The 25,114-nt window shown below is 41.4% G+C and overlaps 2 protein-coding genes, 1 long non-coding RNA gene and 1 pseudogene across 3 annotated transcripts; 3 read left to right on the top strand and 1 right to left on the bottom strand.

The window, feature by feature from the left end:
* Positions 1-1,027: 1,027 nt before the first annotated feature.
* On the top strand, positions 1,028-5,331 carry LOC121707410 (olfactory receptor class A-like protein 4). Its single transcript, XM_042089946.1, has 4 exons — positions 1,028-1,764; positions 2,503-2,754; positions 3,858-4,112; positions 4,984-5,331. Exons 1-4 carry the CDS (start codon positions 1,498-1,500, stop codon positions 5,194-5,196), a joined length of 987 nt encoding a protein of 328 aa, XP_041945880.1. The 5' UTR covers positions 1,028-1,497; the 3' UTR covers positions 5,197-5,331.
* A 10,515-nt stretch (positions 5,332-15,846) lies between these two features.
* Positions 15,847-17,332, top strand: LOC121707412. The gene is made up of 4 exons (XR_006031324.1): positions 15,847-15,989; positions 16,217-16,307; positions 16,534-16,599; positions 16,945-17,332. It is a non-coding gene; the product is annotated as an uncharacterized LOC121707412 (long non-coding RNA).
* A 1,266-nt stretch (positions 17,333-18,598) lies between these two features.
* LOC121707411 lies at positions 18,599-21,640 on the top strand (annotated as a pseudogene).
* Positions 21,641-23,380: 1,740 nt separating this feature from the next.
* LOC121707243 (olfactory receptor class A-like protein 4) lies at positions 23,381-24,750 on the bottom strand. Its single transcript, XM_042089657.1, has 2 exons — positions 24,664-24,750; positions 23,381-24,444 (listed from the first exon to the last, which is right to left on the bottom strand). The coding sequence occupies exons 1-2, from the start codon at positions 24,748-24,750 to the stop codon at positions 23,437-23,439; spliced, it is 1,095 nt and encodes a 364-aa protein (XP_041945591.1). The 3' UTR covers positions 23,381-23,436.
* Between the last annotated feature and the right edge of the window lie 364 nt (positions 24,751-25,114).

Raw genomic sequence — 25,114 nt, 5'->3', positions numbered from 1 at the left:
TGCTTAACAAACGCTAGTTAGTCTGTTAACATTCATATTTGCAAGCCTCCAAGCACAGACGTCATCACTTTAAATCCTCCCTGTTGCCTTTCACCGTCCACTTATTTAACTGCTGTTGCATCCCTTGACATGCCATCTCCTTTTCCCTCTTTCTTTTTCTATTTTTAGCCACCAACAGGTTTTTTGCTGTATCCATCTTTTTCCATAGACGGCCACTGACTACTCGTAGGCCTATCCGCATATAGCGCATACCCACTTTTTGCGCCACTGAATGGCCTAACAACACATCGGCCAGCTCGAATTCGTCCACACAAGCAAATCTATACAATTGCCACAATGTGCCTGTGCCACAAATCAGGTCAACAAATATGAGAGAAAAAAATCTAAGTGAAAAGATGTGTAGAGATAAATCTGACTTTTAAAAACACTTCATCTCTGTTAGGAAAGTGAGCCCAAAGATTGTGGTCGCCTCTCCACAACCTCCCCCAGGGCTGAGACAGATTTAATGAATAGCGGTAGCTGCCAACGGTGCACTTTTTGACATGACCATGCTGTTATTAATTACTGTCCTGTGTGCCTTCGAGACAGCTGTGTAATACTGCTTACCTATAGGTTCAGTGCTAAATCAGAAAGAAAAGACTGTTGGTCAACAACTGAATTTACATATTTTAAATGATATTAGGATTTAGTTTAGACATCAAGAATGAAGTAACCTATAGTAGTGTGACCATTAAAGGATTTTTGGTTGGAAAATGTATTGCCTCAAATTATAATGAAAATAATGATATTGGGATAAGAATGGTGAAATCAGAGACTGATTTGTATCAAGCATTGTTGTCCACAATAGTGCTTTCAGAATCAAATTGTGTGAGGATATAACTTAATTAATATTAGTAGACCCACATCTTTAAATTTAGGATTATGAAAAACAAGAGAATGTAGGCTTGCAATCTTTAGTTTAAATCTATTGTAGAAGGACCCAGTGTTACTGTATTAATACCTGGTGTACATAATTAAGATGGCAACTGGGGTGTTGGGATAGACATGCCTGCTTAACTTTCACATGGCTAAAGCGACAGTGTTTCTTTCAAAGGAACTAGGTTACCCTTACCTGTCAGCAGACCGAGTTAAACTCGGGGAGTCGGATTGATCACCTGGGGGAAATATCTCTTCTGCATCAACCCCATGAGTCTCCTGGATGTGGTTACCATGGTGATATGTTGCATCCTCTTATAAGGAGGAGGTTGCACCAGTTTATATGGCAGAAGACCTGGTTGGTGCACACGTTGTTTTTCTGGACTGACTTCAATGGCATGGCCATAATTTTAATGGGATTGAGCAAGCAGGATACGTTTGGACAGGACTGAATGAACTTCACTTTATTGGTCCTTAAGAGGAAACAGAGGTCCAGATGACCATTATTGACCTCAATGTATAATAGATGACATTAAGACAGCCTTTTCTGAGTCTCAAAAAGAAGCCCCACCAGTTTGGGCCATGGAGGAAATACAAGCGACCGCGAAGCCCATTGGTATGGGTCTCCAGATCCGGATGTCAAACATTCAGGCAACGTTATACCTAATACTGGTTGTGATTGGGATCCTGGGAAATGCAATGATCATTGGTGTGATTGGCAAGGGTGTTATCAGGGACCAAGGTGGAGGTCGCAGTTCGGACATGATCCTGGTGAACATGGCCTTCTCCAACCTCATGGTGTCCATCACGAGGAACACCCTGTTGGTCATATCAGATCAGGGAGTTGAGGTAGGTGGGATGAGGCTGATTGGTAAAAGTTATAAGTGCCTTTACTCAGAGCCAAGACATAGATTAATGATAGAATAATCATTGCATTTTTGTGTAGCGTGCCTTCTGACATGGTGAACTGGGTAAGAAAGGAGATGTGTGTTAGGGAAGATCACAGGGATGACATGATTTTCACTGCTCTGAGGTGGTTATTTTATAATGGCTCACTATTAGTTCATGAACTGACTGCCCTACTTTGACATCCCTGCCTCTGGGCCGTGGAGAAGATCAGTGAAATGGATGAGCGGGGGTGTCAGAACTTCTTCTAAAGGGCTTGTGAGCCTGTTTCTTGCCTACTCGTGGGACATTATTTAGTTTAAGTTGTAACAGAAGGGACACATGCTTAGATTATATGATACTTTTCAAAAGTAGGCCTGTTTCTTTAAAGATAATAAAGGATAACTTTGAGATTATGATGCATCATAAACTGATTAGATCCATTCTACAAATTTCAACAATCATTCACAACATCATTCAATATTTCTTGGTGTTTTTAAGTCAGTCCCACCAATTGAACATATGCAATCTCATGGTTGTAGGCTACGCATGCTTGAGTTTTTTGTTCTAATGCAGTACTGCCTGCGCTGTTGCAAAAGTTTCTGTATTATGTCACTGGATTATGAATGCAAATGCTTCTTGCTCTCTTTTCTATTCTATTGATAAGATCTCTCTGGCCTCTCTCTTTCCTGATGATGCTAGCTGTACTCATCCAGAGAATGGTGCAAGTTCCTCATGGGCCTGTGGGTGTGGATACGCTCCGTGAACGTGTGGTCCACCTTCTTCCTCAGCGCTTTCCATTTCCAGACTCTCCGGCGCATCACTCCCATCTCGGTCAACAGAGGCCCGCCCAAATTTGTGTTTGCTGTCTTTGCCATCATTTGGGTCATCAACCTGCTGTATGCCATCCCTGCATATATCTTCTCAACCAGTGGGGGCAGGAACTCAACAGAGGTATGTGCCCAGTGTATATTGTGTCCCCCACACCCACACCACACACAGAGCTGAAGATGTGCAGTACAGGGCCAGAAGATGTGGTCTCTTAATCAGTAAAACATGAGTGCTTGTTTTGGTGATAGTCTTCCTGATGCTGGATGTACTTTTGCACTGAACCTAAAATAATAGAACAATAGAATATAATAGTATAGACTTTATTGTCATATCAGGCACAAATATTGCCTTCGGTCCCACCAATAAAATAGACAGTACATACAATATATAGTATAGACACAATTCAATAAACACAACATATCCATGGGATAAATACCTCACAAAATAGATGTCGATTGCATATTCTCTCTCTCTCTCTCTCTCTCTCTCTCTCTTATACACACCAGGCTTGTGCAAAATTCCAGAATTGAATTGAAACTGGCTCTTAAATTTGAATTCAATTCTTGAATTTCACTTGCATTTCAATCGAGGTAGCAATCAGGAAGCAGAATTGCAATTTGAATTGTGCACAACCCTGATACACACACACACACACACACACACACACACACACACACAGAGTGCTCCAGCCCCTCCTATAATGCTTCTTCCCCCAGACCCCCCATCCTGCCTCCCCCTTCTTCTCCCAGACCTAGCTGGGCACATATGCAGTACATAGCTAACCAAACTACACTCCAGTGTTTATTTTTCCATAGTTCATTAACCATAGTAATTGCATTTGGGATGAAAGAGCATGTAGATCTTTTTCTTAAAGCGCAGCCCTGAGGGAAGTAACATGAACAGTACAATTAATTCTGATTCGATCACAATAGCAATGCAGAAGGATTTGTTACAAATGAGTATGGAAAATGATATGTTATCAGCTATTGTACATTGTAAGGTTATGGTCTTGGGATGTTATACTGTATTTACCCATCTGAATGGGTACTAAACTGAAGAACATAGGTCACACTGTTAAGTATTCTAAATATCTGAACCATGACAAGTACTCCACAAAGGTCTTTTGGGTTCTTTAATGAGAGAAAGATGAATAATATTCCAATATTTCTCTATAAATCAAAGTAAACACCAAATAAACGTTTGCGTTTGCTTCCAATCGCTTATAGACTTTAATGTTTGTGAGCACCACCACACGCTCCCTGCTGGGCTGTATGTGGAACTTCCCCAGCTCCTACAGTGGCCTGGCCTTTGTCACAACCTCCATGGTGATCCATGAGATTCTCCCCATCATCCTGATGAGCTTCACCAACCTGGGCTCGCTGCTGACGCTCTATGCCCACCAGAGCCCTATCCTTCACACGCAGAGGAGCCCAGATGCCCCCGTCATCAGGAGAGTGCGCGCTGAGAGACGCGCTGCCAAGGTAACATACAGAAACTGTGCTGGTATAGCCTGGATTTTAGGGAATAATTCAATTAGTACAGTTCTTTACTCAGTTGTATATATTTACATTAATTGTGTTTACATTTTAGTGATATATTACACACTAAATGAGGACTTCAATATCAGACCGTTCCTGTAACTACTTTAATGACTATGTGGTTGCTAACTGAAAATCTTTAAATAATGGTACTTCTGTTTGGTGTTCTTCTGTTTGCCCTTTAGAAGTGAGTAAAGACTGTAGCAAAAGTTTTTAACATGATGCTGTATTGTAGTCTCCTGGATAAAAATAGTAACCTTGTGATTATATAGACACCTTATCATGCTTACTTGAAATTATGATGGCCATAGGGCCTGATGCTATGTCAAGTACTCTGAATAGACTTCTTTGTACACTCTAAGACGTGTTTTAGAAAGAACTTCAAAATATGTACTTATGTTTGTATGTATGTATATATGTGTGTATGTATATATTTTCTGTATATTTTTGTATATTTGGTAGAGACTGGTGTAGTATGGTGAAAAATATTTGTGGATGTCTGTTGGTACCCTAGGATGCACCTCTCTGCAGTGGGTGTGCCTTCCAATTAGAACTTGATTGATGTATCATGTGACCCTTTCTACCTAATAAGTATGACGTGTGTCTATCTTGATTCAACTCTGATGAAGAGCGTGTAGCTCGTAAACGTTCACTTGGTGAAATAAAAGATAAAGCAAAACGGGAGCGGACATTCAATTTTTTTTTTTTTTATATTACATACTATGAAATGTAAATGGAAGTACATGTAGATGACAATTCCTTTCATAATTATATGGTAATTTGGTCATTAACAACATCTCTGTCTCTCTCTCAGGTGATTCTGGCTCTGATCATTCTGTTCATCTCCTCCTGGGGTACCAATATCATCTCCGTAAACTACTTCAATTACAACCGTGGCTCATCTACAAATTTTCTGTTGATCATTGCTCGCTTTGCCAGTAGCCTCTTCATTGCACTGTCCCCCATTGTCCTTGCTTTTGGACACAGAAGATTACGAGCCTTTCTGAAGGCATTGATCACTTACTGAAGGCTTGACCCTCGCACAGGCTAGACCCTCGCACACCAAAGAACTCCCATCGCCAAAATTAAATGAAAACTACCTCTTCAAGAGCTTTCAGTGGACATTTTGAGCTCAGCTAGTTCTTGTCTTGTTCTCACCACTTACTCATACAACTATAAAAATCAAATGCATCACAAATGTGTGGAGAAATGCTGTGAGTAAAATCAGTCACTATGTTTCACAATAGTTTCTGATCATTAGAAGATATTTGTCTCTATTTCTGATCTCTTTCCGTTGTTTTGTTTGCCTCATTAATCAGAATGCAAATCAGCAGGCTAGTTGGTCCTCTATCTCTTATACACAGACATACACTCACATTCTTCACATTCCTTTCAAAACATTTATAATTTATTCAATTTCTGTTGATGCTCATCGACTCAGAATTTGACATAAAGATGATGTGATTTGTATACTATCTTGCTTTAGTATGTCATGCCAGCATGGTGCTAACACAATCTGTCTCACGTTCACAGGCTATAATTAAGTGTGCGAGCAGAATGCCTAATTGTCCCAAAATAGAATGTCTAATTGCCCCAGAATTTCAAAAAGTTTTCAGGTGTACTCTTTCAGGAAAGGCCTTCATTTTATTGTCAAATGTATACTTGGGAGTTTTTCTTGTGTGTTTACCAACACGCATTTTCACCATGTGAATGTGACTGCCCAATGTGTATGATTGTCAGTGGCTCAGTGGGATAATGCCTTGTACTGGTGATCCTTAGCTTGAGAGTTCAAATCCCACTTGAAGCATTAGTGTTCAAATGCTGTTTGGTTGTGGAGGTTAGCATACTAGAATAGAATGCTGTTGGGTTGTGGAGGTTAGCACACTATAACATTACAGCTACTTGTAAATATGGACTTGTAGTGCAAGGAAAGTATAACTGTATAATTATAGGCTGTTTATCTTATTGACTCCAACACAGAAACCCACCCCCCCCCCCCCCTTCACCTACCACCACAAATACAATTCAATTCTGTGGGAAACACTGCCTTCCATTATCAAACCCTTCATCTTATCCACGACAAATAAATAGTCCTGTAGAATCAAGTATTGTTGTGAATACTATTGGGTGGTAGAGATTAGCACACTAGAATAGAGTACTGTTAGAATACTGTTGGTGAAAAGACTCCCTAAGTTTATATATATATATATAGTGTGCGGTGATTCTTGATCTTTCACTCTTGGATAGATATATATATATATATATTTATTATTATTATATTGTTTCTCATTTTCGAATGTTCACTTAAAGAAGCCCTATGCAGGTCTGGTTATTCCTTCGCTGTTTCTGGGTTTTCGCCTGATTTGGTATCATATTTTTCACGACATAGCTCCCCCTGCAGCTTCGGTAGCAGGCACTGCTACGCTAAACCCCCACTAGCTAGCAAGCTAGCCTTAAAGAAACCAAGCTAAACACATACAGGGCTCACAATAAAACGGTCTAGCAAACACATTGTTCAAGAGACTATCAAACCACATTACAAAAACGAAGTTCACCCAAGGGCAGGCTACTTACAATTTCAACAGCAACAAAGCCAAGTCGGCATCCATTTTGCAGTCTTCTTTTTAAACTACAATCTGACTACATTTTCGAGGCGTGATTGGATACTTCCGCTGAGTTACATCCGGATTTACCCGGTCCGGGTTCAGAAAGTTGCATATTCGTTTTTTCCGTGGAGAAGCGATAGAGGGAGACGAAGCACCCACCAAACGACCCAAAAAGTATTGTAGAACCATCAGAACGACTCTCAACCTGCATAATTAAGGTCATTTTTGCTAAAATTGTTGCATAGGGCTTCTTTAAATCTGCACAAAGTCCTTGAGGTGAAAGTGCTGTGGAGAAATTGCAGGATTGTTTGGCTCTGCCACCTAACCATGCCCAGTTTACCTGCTGGGAAACCCTGTAGCTCCGGAGCAGGGGCTCAGACCAGGATAAATTGTTTGCTCGCCCTCAGTTCACTCTTTTGTTCATCTTAACCCAGCACTCCAGTGTGTCCTGCTTTGTGTGCGTCTTTGAGTTAACGTGTCATCACTTTAATGACCCTCACTATGACTTTTGTGTTTATCAGTTTGTAGAGTAGCTCTGCCATCCTGTGTAAAGTTAAGGTCTTTGTTTGTTGGTTTGGTGTGTTGGGAGTCCCATGTGAGAGATAAGATGATGTTGGTTGACTTGGGATGTCAAGTATTGTTTAGTTGTACCTTATATAGCCATATGATTTCAGTTTATTGTTGTGAGTTGGGATCTGTACTGATTTACCCCATTTCACTGATTACTCCATTTTCTGTTTGTTTCCTTTTTGATGCAGCACACATACAAGTAAAGAACAAAAGAACAGATGAATTGAAACTTAAATAAAGTTCACTTGTGTTGCACCGAAATCTGCCATCTCCGTGTCATCACTCCATACCATTGAGCCTTCTGACCGAGGCTCTGCCTGCTCGCCACACACTCACACTACCTCAACCCACATCGCCCCCTACAGTTCCTTCAGTTGGGTTGTGGAGGTTAGCATACTAGAATAGAATACTGTTGGGTTGTGGAGGTTAGCACACTATAACGTTACAGCTACTAGTCAGGACTTGTCGTGCAAAGCAAGTATAACTGTATAATTATAGGCTGTTCACCTTATTGACTCCAACACAGAACTCAAATTGGATCAAATGTATTGCTCAAATTGGATCAAATGTATTCCAATCCAACTCAAAAGTTTTGAACAACACAAAGTGAAGGTTTTATCCAGATCAAAACCAAGAATAGATTGTGATCTAATCCAATTTCAGAATCCTTGTTTCCCTTTGAACAACCCATTTTCAAGATTTGAAATCCGATAGCCGAAATCCAGTAACTAAAATCCGATAACCGAAATCCAATCAAGTTTCTTTGAACAATTGGGCCCAAACAATCAAAGCATACGTAAACTAAAAAGCTATGCTGCATCATGTTCATTTTGCTCGGACCCCGTTAATCACCACTTGCGGTTATATTTCTTAAGTTTTATTAAGTGTGCTTGCAAAGCAGCACACTTATTGTTCTTCTTAAGTTTTATTAAGTGTGCTTGCTGCAAAGCAGCACACTTATTGTTCTTCTTAAGTTTTATTTTTCCCGTCTCCCTAATTTTTTGTCAGCTCTAGCGCCTAGGCCCTTTGAGACAGAGACACCGTTCCAACTTTAAAACGTCCGGTCAGTACCGGTGTAAAGTGGTCGCGAAGATGACGTCAGGTGGGCGTGTCGTTCGTCCGCGATATTGGATTGAACAGAAAGCGAAACTAAATTTTCACAGGTCACAAATTTGGTCCGAACGCCACGAAACTTGAAGTACATTATCCTTGGACCAAGCCTCACAAAAGTTACCGGAAGGATTTTTGATTTTCGAAAGCGTTTGCCCGTCACAGCCAAACGAATCGGCGGCGAAGCTCCGAAACAAGAAGTCGTCCATATCTCAGGAACACTGTCACATATCGATACCAAATTTTGTATATGAACTGGGGACTCCAATGTGAGGGTGCATAAGCTAAAAAAAAAAGAAATATTCCAAAAGTTTCCATCATTTTGCAAACCACCCACTGGTATTTAGTAATTCTCACCATTCACCTTCTATCACAATGCCTTCCAAGTATGCTCAATGCCTCTGGACAGCCATAATGTCTCCGAGCAACTTTGCCCACTCATGGAATCCTTGCTCTGCCATGGGATAGTATGGACTTACGAACTGAAATAGCAGGAGAACAGAGAGTTGTTTTCACATTGACGGTATTCAAATAAAATTTTTCGTTATTGTTAAATATCATGATAGGAGAGTATTATTAAAAAATGTTACAAGTATGCAAATGCATATGTTTGCGGGCATTTAGGTTTTACTGTGTTGTTTTGTTGTAAAGACATGCAAGGCATTCTGGGCCGTAATGAACAGTGGTCGGCAGCACTCCATAGGCTACGTATTAATATGAATAGGTGTTTCTGTAAACCTAGGGACAATAAACAGTTATCTCTGTTACAAAAACGAGCTGGTAATCGCTCATTGAAGAGGGAACTATGATAAAAAGATTGTTTTCCTAAAAGCATGGAGTTGACGAAAGAATAAGCAAGCAATGTCACGTTAATGTTAAATACATCTGAACGCTAGGTGGCAACGTTGTATTACATTTTACTAAATAAGGTGGCATTAGTGAGCTTGGTGAGCTTGGTCATTTATCATGGGAAATTATTGGAAATGTTATTTCTTGTGTATTCTAATTGCAAACCATACACATCCATTCGTAATCACTCGTACACTTTTGATACCATTGGTATCAAAGACTGTCATTTTGTTTATTTGTTGTTGCCTAGCAACTCTGGGAACAACAGAGCAAATATTCTAGAACAGAGCTTTTTGAGTTTGTGGCCAAGTACCTAAAATATCAGTTTCCATGTGTATGTGCTGGATGGTGTGTGTGCTTTATGAAAGTAAGTGTTTTATACAGTTACAGATATAATGAGTCATATTGTAGTGGTCAACATAAATGTGCCCCTTCTGTTATTAGAATGCTAAGCGGAGAAGCATGCTAAGCAGAGATTTAACATTATTCATTTCTTGTGTGGCTAGAAGCTAGGGAGGAGATGTTGCTGTATGAGATTTATGTTGCTTAGCGTGATGCCATGGTCATTTGATATGAGATGCTTGTACTCGTAACTTTAGGACTCCTATTTTTTTTTTTCTAAGAGTAATTCAGGAAGCATTTTAGCCCTAAAAGTAGCGCCTGAGTCTGTGACAGCTTAAAAGAAGTCGCGAAGACTCCTAACTCACTAAGACCGAACAATTTTTTGTGGTGGCATTTCACATCGCGATGTTTTGAAAATGCGTCTGCAGGAGCTAACAATCGCGTGGGAACAATTTTGCATTGTAGGCATAACTAAGGGATGCAGTAACCCCACCAACAACAACCAAAACTAGCCTACTCATTGTCAACATGTACATTAAATGTAACGTTTCATTGTGAATCAAATTAAAATGTTCTCCTTGCAAACGTTGGCATAGGCATATGGTGACAGATTAATTTAATAATGTTGCTGCGTGGATCACGGTAAGTGTGAATGAAGTGGCCACTTCTTAATGGGACTCGCTGTATGGAAGTAAGTAAAATAGAGATGCTTTAAATAAGATAAGGTTAGGATATGCCCGCTTGACAACGGCAGAGATAGAACTGGCCTTTGGCCATAGCAACCATCCATTTAGAACGACTGGCCTTCATAGCAACCAAAGATCTTAGCTGTGATTCATGTACAGTATGCATTCAATGTGATGCAAACTAGATGTACCGCAGAGCGGTACAAAATATGACCGCCGCCCAGTCCAGCACATTTTTTCCACAAAAAGAAATCACGCTGAAAGGCCTATATGATTCTAACTGTCTCACTAAATTGCATTATCCACACTCAATTCTCACTGGTATCTGCTAGACAACAAGTACCAAAACATGATTAGTTCACAGATTTCACATGTAAAATTCATTTTATACAACCCCACCTCCATCTTGCCTGTTTATAATTCTGAGAAATTCTTGATTGTTTGTGTTATGTTTATGTTATGTGTGTGTGTGTGTGCGTGCTTGTGTTTGTGCCTGTGACATTACTGTGAATGTATGTGTGTGTGTGTGCACATGTGTGCACATGAAATGGGTTAACATGACCCCTGGAGGCAAACATACGGGAAAAAATGGTCATCCTAGGCCCTACAGTTCTCAAGATATTCACAGAGAACTGTGTCTGCCCTACCCTCCTTTCGGGGGGTCCAGTCCAGCGGGGGGGCTACAGATCAAAATGAAAAATGACGGTTCCATGCTATCCATGTGGGGGTACATGCCCACCAAGTTTCGTGTACCCCGGTCTTTCAGTGTCCCGGGAATCCTTGTTGGTGTACGTCACTAAATGTACACATAAATTATTTTATTGTAAGGCCCCCCATGAACGAAAGTACACAAAACTGGGCATGCATTCGGAGGGTGTCATAATGATCCTACACTTTTAATTTCGTGCAGTTTTGACCTTGTCAGCCAGAGATATTGTGATGAAAACACCAAATTATTTGCTTTTTAATTTTTAACTAGGTGGCTATACATGAAATAAGTGGTAATGGGATGGGTTGACATGCCCCCTTAAGACCAACATACATAAAAAAGATGGACCTCCTAGGCCCTACGGTTCTCGAGATATTCACAGAAAACTGTCTCCGGCCACCTACAGGCCAGTTGGAGTATAGTAACATAAATTAATTTATTGTGTGGCCCCCCATGAACGGAATTCCACAAAACTTGGCGTGCATACAGAGGGTGTCATAATGATCATACACTTTCAATTTCGTGCAGTTTTGACTATGTTAGGTCACAGATACCTTCAATTACAACACCTCATTTTTACTTTTTTGTGTTTAACTAGGTGGCGCTATACATGAAATGAGTGGTTATGGAATGGGTTGACATGGCCCCTTGAGATCAACATACAAAAAAAAAAAATGGTCCTCCTAAACCCCACGGTTTTCGAGATATTCACAGAAAACTGTGTCTGCCCTACCCTCTTTTCGGGGGGTCCAGTCAAGCGGGGGAGTTACAGATCAAAACGAAAAACGATGGTTCCATGCTATCCATGTGGGGTTACATGCCCACCAAGTTTCGTGTACCCCGGTCTTTCAGTGTCCTGGGACTCATTGACGGAAATTTGGGCATGCGAAAAAAAAAAAAAAGAAAAACAAAAAAAAAAAAATCTGACTAAACCTTCGCTGCGCTGCGGTCATAATTATAGAAAGGTGATGAAATATACAGAGACAGGTCAAGAAATATAGTGCAATGTAGACAGTAGTATACAGTTGATTTACAGAAGGTGGTTTAGAGTAATATGAATTAAATATAAATATGTGCAGTGTATTAGCAGTTACCTCATACAATAAGTAGAACTAGATGTACCGCATAGCGGTACAAAATATGACCGCCGCTCAGTCCTGTACATCCATTCCGCGAAAATAAATCACACTTCAATTTGTCTCCATATTTTACTCCATCCCCCACTCTTGAAACTTTTGTGTATGCTTGTTTGGCATGCCTGAGTGTGTGTGTGCGGCTGCACAGAAAGTAGTCTACTGGTGCTGAAAAGGTGAATAGATTGTAGAATAGCCAAAGAAGATGTAGCATTGTTATAAAACCTTTAAAATCTCTAAACAATCACAAGTAGGGCAGTTCATCACAGTTCATCCATTGCAACTGGATTGATGAAAGGTCACTTACACCTGTAGGCATTGTATTTGGGAAAAGCAAAAGGTATCAGCATAATGTTATTTATTTATTTATTTATTTATTTTTATGTATTTATAAACAAAAACATCTCTGTCAGTTCCATGCCGTTTTCAACAGCTATCAAAAACAAAGGTCATTTTTGGATGGATGGATTTTTTGTGAATGTTTCTTCTTCTACATAAGATTTTAGTCATCTTTAGTTCATGTAATACTTTATTGTCAATGCACAAATTAAGTAACAGTAGTCTGAAACGTTATTGTTAATGCACAAATTAAGTAACAGTAGCCTAGTCTGAAACGAAATGCTGTTTTACATCTAACCAGTGGTGCAAATAACTGACATGTCCAAATGGGCCTTGATGAAATGCGTCGCTCACCCAGCCTAGTCCATAGGCACCCGATATTGTTTAATTTTCAGATTGAGATATACACGCTCTGGCTATTCTAAATGCAAAAATGCATTAGGGAGTTATGACAAAACTCTAACTAACAAACTAGATCCTAATAGAAAGCTGTTAGCTTCCCTAAGCTACAGGTAGGATTATAAGGTAGGCCTATTTACAACATAAATTGTCAATAGGCTATGCTGGCGACACAAATAAAATCTCCTTTGGAAACCAATGGCTTACGACTTACAGTATCAAGCGGACTTAAACTGCCATATCGTGGCGAAAAGTTGTAATAACATTCACGCAGCTCCATGAGTCAAGGAAAGCGCGAATGAAGTAGCCACTTCTAAATGGGACCCACTACACAGTAGCTTAAGGTGTGTTGCTAAAAGCAGCCATAATGAAATGAAGGTGTCATTGTTTGGATACTTCACACACACGTGCTTTTTAATTTCACAGACTACAACTACCAAGCTGGAATCAAAGCACATCGATTCCCCTCTCACACCCTGCACGCACTTAAAACAAAATAAACAGGCGTCTCAGTCTCACGCATGTATAGGCAAAACTGTATCAGACCGGTGTAACGTTGGTAAATCTTCCATTGCACAGAATGATTTTGTAGCACGTGCAATAAATGACAGTCGAAAGATACAAAGGTCCGTGTAACGCTTTGCAGTGCTATGTTCTATTTGCAGAATTCACATGAAAAAATATAAAAATAGGCTTAAAAATCCGTTATCCATTCTTTAGGACGGCACAGTAAATGGGTTATTGTTGCTTATTTTGATTTTCAATTGAGCACAGTTACGGTTTTCTGTTCAGAAGTTAAAAATTGAAATGATGCGTCAATTTTCTAATTTTCCTTTTTTGCCCTTGTGATTGGACTGAACCACGAACACCGGGGGGAGAACACCATCTAGCTGGGCCAGGCTAGATGGTGGAAGGGAGCGCCGCCTGAAGTTGTTTGTGATTTTGACTCATTACTTTAGAGATTAATGACAAACTTTTTGGGAGAAGGCACGTTAAACATAACTTTCAGCCTATGTTGAACATATCTACAGTAGCCTATATTTGAATACCATAGCCATGCCATAGCAAATAATTCCCCAAAGCAGAATGTCATCGACGTCAGTCTTGGCTATACCGGGCTATACAGGCTACCCCGAGCACTGTTTGACATGGTATTTTTGCTTATTTAACGCTTTACGCTAGACTAGGTTTCATTAGGCTAAACGAAGACACAACGGTGAGCCTAATTTATCCGTTTATCCATTTATTAATTTCAACAGCAAATAGCCTACATTGGCCTGTAGGCTACTAGGGCTCACGTAGGCCTACTCATAAGTGTCAGGACGCAGCAATGTCTCCCTCTGCATCTGAAGTTCTGATCTCGAGCTGACATTATCAATCGCTTGGCACCTTGATGCAAGCGGAACTGTGTTTGATAGCCCTCCATCTCTACATCTAGTTTTTACAGTCTATGCTCTACATCCGCTGATAAAATGTGATCACCAACACCGCGCGCCAATATCTATCAGGTCACCCACCCCTACGCGTGGTTCAGCCCAACAAAAACAGTTAAAAAAAAAGGGTCCAAAATCCAATATTAACTGAATTTTACTTTTGTTTCCAATCCAGTTTCTGTTTTCTTTATCTTGCGTGACTAATGACACATTTAGAAAATAGCAGCAATTATCTATTTGCTGACCAGATAAAACAAATTGAAAATTGGATTATTGAACACATTTTTTATTTGGACCCGATGGATGGAACAAATAGAACAAAGCACTGCAAAGCGTTACACGGACCACAAACAGTGCTGCTATCAATTTGCTTGGTATAACCGCATTTATAGTTTTCTACAAATGCAATCAATCAAATGGGCCTCCATCACTCAACCAACGCTAACGGTAACATTACCTAGGTCCTTATTACAAGATTAACGTACCTGCAGTAAAAACCAAGCATGTCCGATAAACATCCTCAGATTTATTTCGGCTTCAAGAAGAAATGGGAATTACACTTCATGTGAACATCGTCCTGTCCTTATTAGATGTTCGCTGCGGTAAATTACAGTCCTTGTAGGAAGTGTCCATTGTTTTTCCCCAACCCACTTTTAACTTCCAACAAAATTACGTCTCACTGCAACGATGCGCCATCTAGTGGACAAACGACTACTTATCGCCAATACTGAAAATGCAGCCATGATGATGATGATGAATATTTATTTTGGCTTTCTTTTGATCCTACTGAATTTGTAATTATGTATCGGCCGTTCTAATACCGATAGTATGTGGGTGCCTGTGTGTGTGTTTATATGTGTGCACCGCCATTTACAGGCCAATGAGTGTACAGTCACTAAATGTACACTAAATGTACACCTAATTTTTTTAGACCCCCCCATGGATGAAATTCTACGAAACTTGGCATACCCCCAGAGAATGCCAGGTCAATCATACACATAAAATTTGGTGCAGTTCTGAACATCTTAACTGAAGATAGGGGCGATTAAAGCAGAATAATATTGCATTTTCATTTTTTACCGGGGGGGGGGGGGGGTTGAGCAGATTTCCTCAAACATCCTGCTGGTAATTGTCATAGTCGGTTAAAGCTCACGGTTAGTTGTGCCAGTTTATAGTTAGTATGTTGTTTTCTGTTTGCTTGTATTTACTTTGTTTGTGTCTGTTTAAACTCTTGGTCAGATCCCTCTACCAGATGAGCCCCAATGGTTCCTTTTATTTGGGGCGAGGGAGGAGGACTTACGGGATATCTGTGAAGGATTCTGCACCTGTACACCCTCCCGAGTGTCCCTCTATCCACCCTCCTGAAGCAGGTAGAGGAGACACGTCAGGCCCTGGATGCCCTCAGCAGCAAGGGGAAGCCCAGCATGGCGATGTCTGCTGCTGCCACCCCCAACTTGGAGCCATTCAGAAGCTTCTCCAATGCCTCCAAAGCCGGTGAGGGTGCGGAGGTTGCCTGATTACTGTTATACAACAATTGGATTCTATGGAACTATTTATTTGTTTCTGATCGGCCGAGAGACGTTCCATGAGTTGGAATATCCCTGGACTGCTTGAACAAGAATACACCTTTGCGTTCTACTCCAGGTTTTTGTATACAAGCATAATGATTTTTGTGGTGGTTTGATGAAATAAATGTAGTGTACACCGTCATGCACCTTATATAGGCTTTGCACGCTTTGCATGTCTGCTTATGGACAGTGAATTTCAATTAAATCTTAAAATGAATTAAAATCTTTGTTGTAAATTTGAAGTGATTGTTACAATGTTGGTTGAGTGTTTGCTTTTGCCTTCTTTGCATTACCTCCTCACAGCTTCCCCTGCGGATGGTCGGCCCAATCACCAGACTTCTCTCAACCAAGTGGCCCTGATAAATGCCTGTCGGAAACTAGCCAACGGAGATGAGTATAAGTACTTCCAATATTTGCCTGTGCATTGGTTTGACTTGGTCTCCCTGTAAAAGGTATTATAGAGGTTGGACCTAAAATCTAAAAAATTAATTTCACACTAGCCAGTTGTGGATGCAGTGTAGATTGATATAAAAGTGTATATTGTCTAAAAACATTAAATTGAATTCAGTTACATATTGTTATTACATTACATACATAAATATTTTTTTGTTAAATTGTAGGCAAGAGCGACTTAGTCGCAGTGAAGAGAGAAGAGAAACCAAAAGCCTTTCTCCCCCGAGACGCAGGTATGGCAAGGAATTGTCTCTGCAGGAGAATATCTTAATTATAAGCACTAGTGTCTATTCCCTCTTCTTCTAAAGCACTCCCTTAAGCATTTCTTACTCGTCTTTTGATTAGGGCTGTGCGATTTATGAAAATAATCAATTAATCGTGATTTTGACTTCCAATAATTATGAAAACAACATAATCAAAATGTAATGATGATTTTGCTACATTCAGTTTCAAGTTTTGAAAGTGGATGAGTTCCAAAATCACGAGTAATCGTGTTTAATTATCGTGATCTCAATATTGAACAACATAATGGTGAGTGGTGCAAGCAGCCCTGCTTTCGGTTCCTCTCTTCTCCACAGGCGCAGTCGCAGTGTTGCCTCCCCCAATCACTCACTCTCTCCAGAGCGTCACAAAAAAGTCTCTCACAGAGAAAGGGATGGAGAGAAGGACCGGTGGAGGGATAGAGACAGAGATAAAGACCGGAGTAGGGAGAAGAGTAGGGAGAGGGAAAGAGAGAAGGACAGAGAGAGAGACCGACAGGAATCACCGAAGAGAGAGAGAAAGAGGGGAGAGAGAAGGACCCAGGAAGGAAGTGCGTTCGTCACACAGAAGATGACCCTTCAGATCAGAGGACCACATTCCAAGATGTATTATGGACCAAAAATCAAGTTGTAATTTTTTAAAACTTTAGACAAAAAGCTGTGACTTTCATAAACTGTTTTTGTAATAAAAAGTTGTCATATTTTATGTTTTCTTGGTCCATAAGTATCTTTGTGTGTGTGGCGTGTGTGTCTACTCCACATCATTGTAAATGAGGGCTAAGCTCTCAATGATAACTCAAGTTTAAATCAAATCAACAAATATGAGAGAAAAAAATCTAAATGAAAAGATGTGTAGAGATAAATCTGACTTTTAAAAACACTTTATCTCTGTTGGGAAAGTGAGCCCAAAGATTGTGGTCACCTCTCCACAACCTTCCCCAGGGCTGAGACAGATTTAATGAATAGTGGTAGCTGCCAACGGTGCACTTTTTGACATCACCATGCTGTTATTAATTATCGTCCTGTGTACCTACGAGACAGCTGTGTAATACTGCTTACGTATAGGTTCATTGCTAAATCAGAAAGAAAAGCCTGTTGGTCAACAACTGAATTTACATATTTTAAATGATATTAGGATTTAGTTTAGACATCAAGAATGAAGTAACCTATAGTAGTGTGACCATTAAAGGATTTTTGGTTGGAAAATGTAATGTATATAATAATGGAAATAATGATATTGGGATAAGAATGGTGAAATCAGAGACTGATTTGTATCAAGCATTGGTGTCCAAAATAGTGCTTTCAGAATCAAATTGTGTGAGGACATGACTTAATATTAGTAGACCCACATCTTTAAATTTAGGATTATGAAAAACAAGAGAATTTAGGCTTGCAATCTTTAGTTTAAATCTATTGTAGAAGTGTTACTGTATTAATACCTGGTGTACATAATTAAGATGGCAACTGGGGTGTTGGGATAGACATGCCTGCTTAACTTTCACATCGGCTAAAGCGACAGTGCTTCTTTCAAAGGAACTAGGTTACCCTTACCTGTCAGCAGACCGAGTTAAACTCGGGGAGTCGGATTGATCACCTGGGGGAAATATCTCTTCTGCATCAACCCCATGAGTCTCCTGGATGTGGTTACCATGGTGATATGTTGCATCCTCTTATAAGGAGGAGGTTCCACCAGTTTATATGGCCAATGGCATGGCCATAATTTTAATGGAATTGAGCAAGCAGGATATGTTGGGACAGGACTGAATGAACTTCACTTTCTTGGGCCTTAAGAGGAAACAGAGGTCCAGATGACCATTCTTGACCTCAATGTATAATAGATGATGTTAAGACAGCCATTTCAGCCAATGGTCTTTCAAATTATACTATGAAACTATACCTATCTGAGTCTCAAAAAGAAGCCCCCCCGGTTTGGGCCATGGAGGAAATACACGCGACCGTGAAGCCCATTGGTATGGGTCTCCGGATCCGGGTGTCAGACATTCAGACAACGTTCTACCTAATACTGGTTGTGATTGGGATCCTGGGAAATGCAATGATCATTGGTGTGATTGGCAAGGGTGTTATCAGGGACCAAGGTGGAGGTCGCAGTTCGGACATGATCCTGGTGAACATGGCCTTCTCCAACCTCATGGTGTCCATCACGAGGAACACCCTGTTGGTCATATCAGATCTGGGAGTTGAGGTAGGTGGGATGAGGCTGATTGGTAAAAGTTATAAGTGCCTTTACTCAGAGCCAAGACATAGATTAATGATAGAATAATCATTGCATTTTTGTGTAGCGTGCCTTCTGACGTGGTGAACTGGGTAACAAAGGAGATGTGTGTTAGGGAAGATCACAGGGATGACATGATTTTCACTGCTCTGAGGTGGTTATTTTATAATGGCTCACTATTAGTTCATGAACTGACTGCCCTACTTTGACATCCCTGCCTCTGGGCCGTGGAGAAGATCAGTGAAATGGATGAGCGGGGGTGTCAGAACTTCTTCTAAAGGGCTTGTGAGCCTGTTTCTTGCCTACTTGTGGGAAATTCTTTAGTTTAAGTTGTAACAGAAGGGACACATGCTTAGATTATATGATACTTTTCAAAAGTAGGCCTGTTTAAAGATCTTTAAAGATAAGAAAGGATAACTTTGAGATTAGATAGATAGATAGATAGATACTTTATTGATCCCAAGGTCTCAGCAGCAGCATACATACAACACAAACACATTCTTTAACTATGATTATGATGCTTCATAAACTGATTAGATCCATTCTACAAATTTCAACAATCCTATCAATATTTCTTGGTGTTTTTAAGTCAGTCCCACCAATTGAACATATGCAATCTCATGGTTGTAGGCTACACATGCTGTTCACAGAGTTTTTTGTTCTAATGCAGTACTGCCTGCGCTGTTGCAAAAGTTTTTGTATTATGTCACTGGATTATGATTGCAAATGCTTCTTGCTCTCTTTTCTATTCTATTGATAAGATCTCTCTGGCCTCTCTCTTTCCTGATGATGCTAGCTGTACTCATCCAGAGAATGGTGCCAGTTCCTCATGGGCCTGTGGGTGTGGATGCGCTCCGTGAACGTGTGGTCCACCTTCTTCCTCAGCGCTTTCCATTTCCAGACTCTCCGGCGCATCACTCCCATCTCGGTCCACAGAGGCCTGTCCAAATTTGTGTTTGCTGTCTTTGCCATCATTTGGGTCATCAACCTGCTGTATGCCATCCCTGCATATATCTTCTCAACCAGTGGGGACAGGAACTCAACAGAGGTATGTGCCCAGTGTATATTGTGTCCCCCACACCCACACAGGGCCAGAAGATGTGGTCTTTTAATCAGTAAAACATGAGTGCTTGTTTTGGTGATGGTCTTCCTGATGCAGGATGTACTTTTGCACTGAACCTAAAAGAATAGGACAATAGAATATAATAGTATAGACTTTGTCATATCAGGCACAAATATTGCCTTTGGTCCCACCAATAAAATAGACAATACATACAATATGCAGTATAGACACAATTAAAAAATACCTCACAAAATAGATCTCGATTGCATATTCTCTCTCTCTCTCTCTCTCTCTCTCTCTCTCTCTCTCACACACACACACACACACAGAGTGCTCCAGACCCCCATCCTGCCTCCCCCTTCTTCTCCCAGACCTAGCTGGGCACATATGCAGTACATAGCTAACCAAACTACACTCCAGTGTTTATTTTTCCATAGTTCATTAACCATAGTAATTGCATTTGGGATGAAAGAGCCCATGTCGATCTTTTTCTTTGCCATAGACTGTAGCGCAGCCCTGAGGGAAGTACCATGAACAGTACAATTAATTCTGATTCTATCACAATATCAATGCAGAAGGATTTGTTACAAATGAGTATGGAAAATGATATGTTATCAGCTATTGTACATTGTAAGGTTATGGTCTTGGGATGTTATACTGTATTTACCCATCTAAATGGGTACTAAACTGAAGAACATAGGTCACACTGTTAAGTATTCTAAATATCTGAACCATGACAAGTACTCCACAATAGGTTTTTTGGGTTCTTTAATGAGAAAAAGATGAATAATATTCCAATATTTCTCTATAAATAAAAGTAAACACCAAATAAACGTTTGCCTCATGCTTCCAATCGCTAATAGACTTTAATGTTAGTGAGCAGCACCACACGCCCTCTGCTGGGCTGCATGTGGAACTTCCCCAGCTCCTACAATGGCCTGGCCTTTGTCACAACCTCCATGGTGATCCATGAGATTCTCCCCATCATCCTGATGAGCTTCACCAACCTGGGCTCGCTGCTGACGCTCTATGCCCACCAGAGCTCTATCCTTCACTGCCCCCGTCATCAGGAGAGTGCGCGCTGAGAGACGCGCTGCCAAGGTAACATACAGAAACTGTGCTGGTATAGCCTGGATTTTAGGGAATAATTCAATTAGTACAGTTCTTTACTCAGTTGTATATATTTACATTAATTGTGCTTACATTTTAGTGATATATTACACACTATGAAATGTAAATGGAAGTACATGTAGATAACAATTCCTTTAATAATAATATGGTAATTTGATCATTACCAGCTCTCGTTGTCCATCTCTGTCTCTCTCTCAGGTGATTCTGGCTCTGATCATTCTGTTCATCTCCTCCTGGGGTACCAGTATCATCTCCGTAAACTACTTCAATTACAACCGTGGCTCATCTACAGATTTTCTGTTGATCATTGCTCGCTTTGCCAATATCACCTTCATTGCACTGTCCCCCATTGTCCTTTCTTTTGGACACAGAAGATTACGAGCCTTTCTGAAGGCATTGATCACTTACTGAAGGCTAGACCCTCGCACACCAAAGAACTCCCATCGGCAAAATTAAATGAAAACTACCCCTTGAAGAGCTTTCAGTGGACATTTTGAGCTCGTCTAGTTCTTGTCTTGTTCTCACCACTTACTCATACAACTATAAAAATCAAATGTATCACAAATGTGTGGAGAAATGCTGTGATTAAAATCAGTCACTATGTTTCACAATACTTTCTGATCATTAGAAGATATTTGTCTCTATTTCTGATCTCTTTCCGTTGTTTTGTTTGCCTCATTAATTGGAATGCAAATCAGCAGGCTAGTTGGTCCTCTGTCTCTTATACACAGACATACTCTCACATTCCTTTCAAAACATTTATAATTTATTCAATTTCTGTTGATTCTTATTGACTCAGAATTTGACATAAAGATGATGTGATTTGTATCTCTTTGTATTTGATCTCTTAATGTTGTATCTATAACACAAACTCATACTCTCTCTAACTGGCTAATAGTGGCATTTCACACTAAGCAGCCTGCGAGGCCATGTCACACACACACACACACACACACACACACACAAAAAAAAAACACAAACACACACACACACACACACACACTCACACACACTTTTTCCACAGCCTTTATGTGGAGTGGTGAAAGATAATGCTGATTCCAAGGGGCCGGTTGATCTTGTTGTTAAGTCTGACAAAACGTTATGATGCCCCAGATTAATACCATATGCATTCTTTATAAGGATGCTTTATAATTTGAAGGAAAATGTATGCATATGTCCTCATGCGTCACTGTGTTATGTGTTTCCACCTAATTTGTGTGACATATTTTTTTGAATGTTTGTGAGGTCTTGATCTTTGCCATCTGTTGACAGGGCCCTGTCTTAATTATTACTGTGAGAGAGATCCCTTGGGTTGCTGGGTGGAACTTCCATACCTTCACCACCTTTGGCCACAGGGATTTCTAATGAGGAAAGCTATATGCCAGCGAGGCACATTTTGCCCTAACCAGCCTTTGATGATTAATTAATCCCTAGGTTCCATACCCTGTAATGTAATGTGCCCACTCAACTCTGCTGCGCGTCAGGGTTCTGTTCTCCCTGTCGGGACTTATTTTCTGATAAATACCGACGGACATAGGCTACATTATCCCTTACATAATATATATGAACACTGTTCACATATGCTAATATATTATGTTATTTACAAACCTACATATATGGTATTTATTTTCAAACCTACAGAAGTCCTATATGTACATTTCAAAGGGTATACCTAAAGGGTATATTTACAACATCAACTATTTACATACACAGTATACACACAGTCAGCTTAACAGCTCGGTATTGACTGCATTTAATACACTTCCAATCAATATTGTGAAATGAGAGGCCCTTTTGAAGCTGTGCAGTCTTGTCTTTCATCTCACTATTTATTCACAGCTTAAAAACCTCCGACTTAATCGATATTGGTTGCTTTCCCTCTTCCCTTCTCTTGAGGATGATTCTGGCTACACATGTTTTCATCCCCCTAACAGAGCACCTCTGTCATCTAGCATACTTCAGCTGCAGCCGTGGCATTTCAGCTATGCACCTGAAGGCCAGTGCCAGTGTGCTTCACTGATGTCGTCCTCCCTGGTCTGTCTCCCACTGGACACAGGTGTTGGTGGGTGGTGATGAATCATGTCTCCCTGCACAGCGGGAACTCTCTTCAGCCAAACACAACATCAACACTTGATGAGGAGTCGTCACACACACAACTCACACACGTATGGCTCCATAAAATGAAAAAAGTCAAAGCTCAAAACACATTTTTTTTTAAAATCTCTCAGTGACCTTAAACAGAAATCATATCAAAAGATTCAAGTTCTTTGAGTGAAGTGTAAAGTGAGCTGTTTTTACTGGATTTGCTTCTTTTAAACAACCTCCAACCCACAACATTCACACACACATTTACTGTCAGGTACAGACACACCTGTACGTGTAGCTAGGTCTTACCTCTCACCTCCACTTTTATGATCCCCCTCTCTGTCTGCCCTTTACTCAGCTCTGTCTTTTTGCTGATGCTCATGTCTGACACTAACTCTTCTTCTGTTCCACCATGTGAGCATTTGGCTCTGTCTGCCCAGCCCAGGATCATTCCCACAATCCTCCTCCTCAGCTTGCCATGCCCCAGGGCCACCACCATGGGGCTGAACCCCACGAAGAGCGAGGCGGAGAAGTGAGCGACGGTCAGCAGGCCCTCGGCGTGGTGCCCGCCGTTGTGGTTGTAGTAGGTCACGGCCGCCACTTGCATCGCCCAGCACACCACGAACAGTGACACCAGCGCCATGATCACCTGACCCGCCTTGCGCTCGCTGGCCACGTGCTTGGCCAGCTCGCCCTGCTGCTGCTCCTTGCCGGCGGCCGTGACGGAGCGGATGTGGCGTGCCAGCGTGAGCAGCGTGGCCAGGTTTGTGCCCATCATGAGCACGAGCGGCACCACCTCGTTGAGCACCAGCGAGGTGGAGGCGAACGCCGAGCCCTGCTCCGCACTGGGGAACTCCCAGACACAGCCCAGCAGCGGGCGCGTGGTGCAGCTGATCACCATCAGCTCCACGGTGGCATTGCCGTGCATGTGCGTGGTGTAGACAAGCGCCGGCAGCGAGAAGGCCAGGTTGACGCCCCACACCAGCGCCAGGGCCAGCCACACCTGCCGGCGCTCCCGCTGCAGGGCCAAGGGCCCCACCATCACCCGCTGGCGCCGCAGCTTGACGCAGTGGAAGGCGCTGAGCGCCAGGGTGATCCAGCAGCCCACGGCGCGCCACCACACCCACAGCAGCATGAAGAGGCGGCACCAGCCGGGCGCCAGCAACACCTCCAGGCCCAGATCAGAGACGAAGATGGGCACAGTGCGAAAGAGCGACGTCAGCAAGTTGGCGAGAGAGAGGTTCACCAGGATGGTGTCCGAGGGGGAGAGGTGGTGAAACGAGCTTTCAGTGGCCGACTCAAAGACCTGGGGAACAGGTGAGAAACACACATGGAGGATGGAGAGAGGAGGGGAACAGAGGTGTGTCATGAGCTGGATTACAAAACCAAACTATTCTAATTCAACAATAACTGATTCAATGAATACAGCTGACGTTTGTATAATTGACTACTGTACATTTTAAACAGACTTTATTCATCTGTCAAAACTTTAAAACTTTCCTGTCATAAAGATTGCCTGACTTACCACATAGATGACCAGAATGTTCCCCAAGATCCCAGAGAAAACCAGAAGCCCAAATAAAATGGCATCTACTGTCAGCACCTCGGACATCTCTCCATCAGCTGGGCATAGTTGTGCCTTCGTTTGCCATGTCGGGCAGAGGAAAGTCCCAAGGTTTGTGTCTTTCCCACAGGTCAGTCTGCCCAGAGCTGTCACTAACTGCCATAAGCTTTTATACACACACTCACATCCACACATGTGAATGATCCTACAACTCTGTCAGCACTCTCTGTGCTGATTGAGCCCATCTTCTTGGTCATTTACTCTCTCCAAAAAATCTGTTGCCCAGCAACATGGCTCTGAGCTGCTTACTTCAAAATTTCTCCATCATTGATGATTGTGGGGATGATGACAATAGACTCTCTGCTCAGCACAGGTCAGCTAATCAGCATAAATAATTCCAATGTAAGGAGAG

The sequence above is a fragment of the Alosa sapidissima genome, chromosome 4 (genome assembly GCF_018492685.1).
Source record: "Alosa sapidissima isolate fAloSap1 chromosome 4, fAloSap1.pri, whole genome shotgun sequence".
Classification (NCBI taxonomy): domain Eukaryota; kingdom Metazoa; phylum Chordata; class Actinopteri; order Clupeiformes; family Clupeidae; genus Alosa; species Alosa sapidissima.
This window is presented reverse-complemented; position numbering and strand designations above follow the sequence as displayed.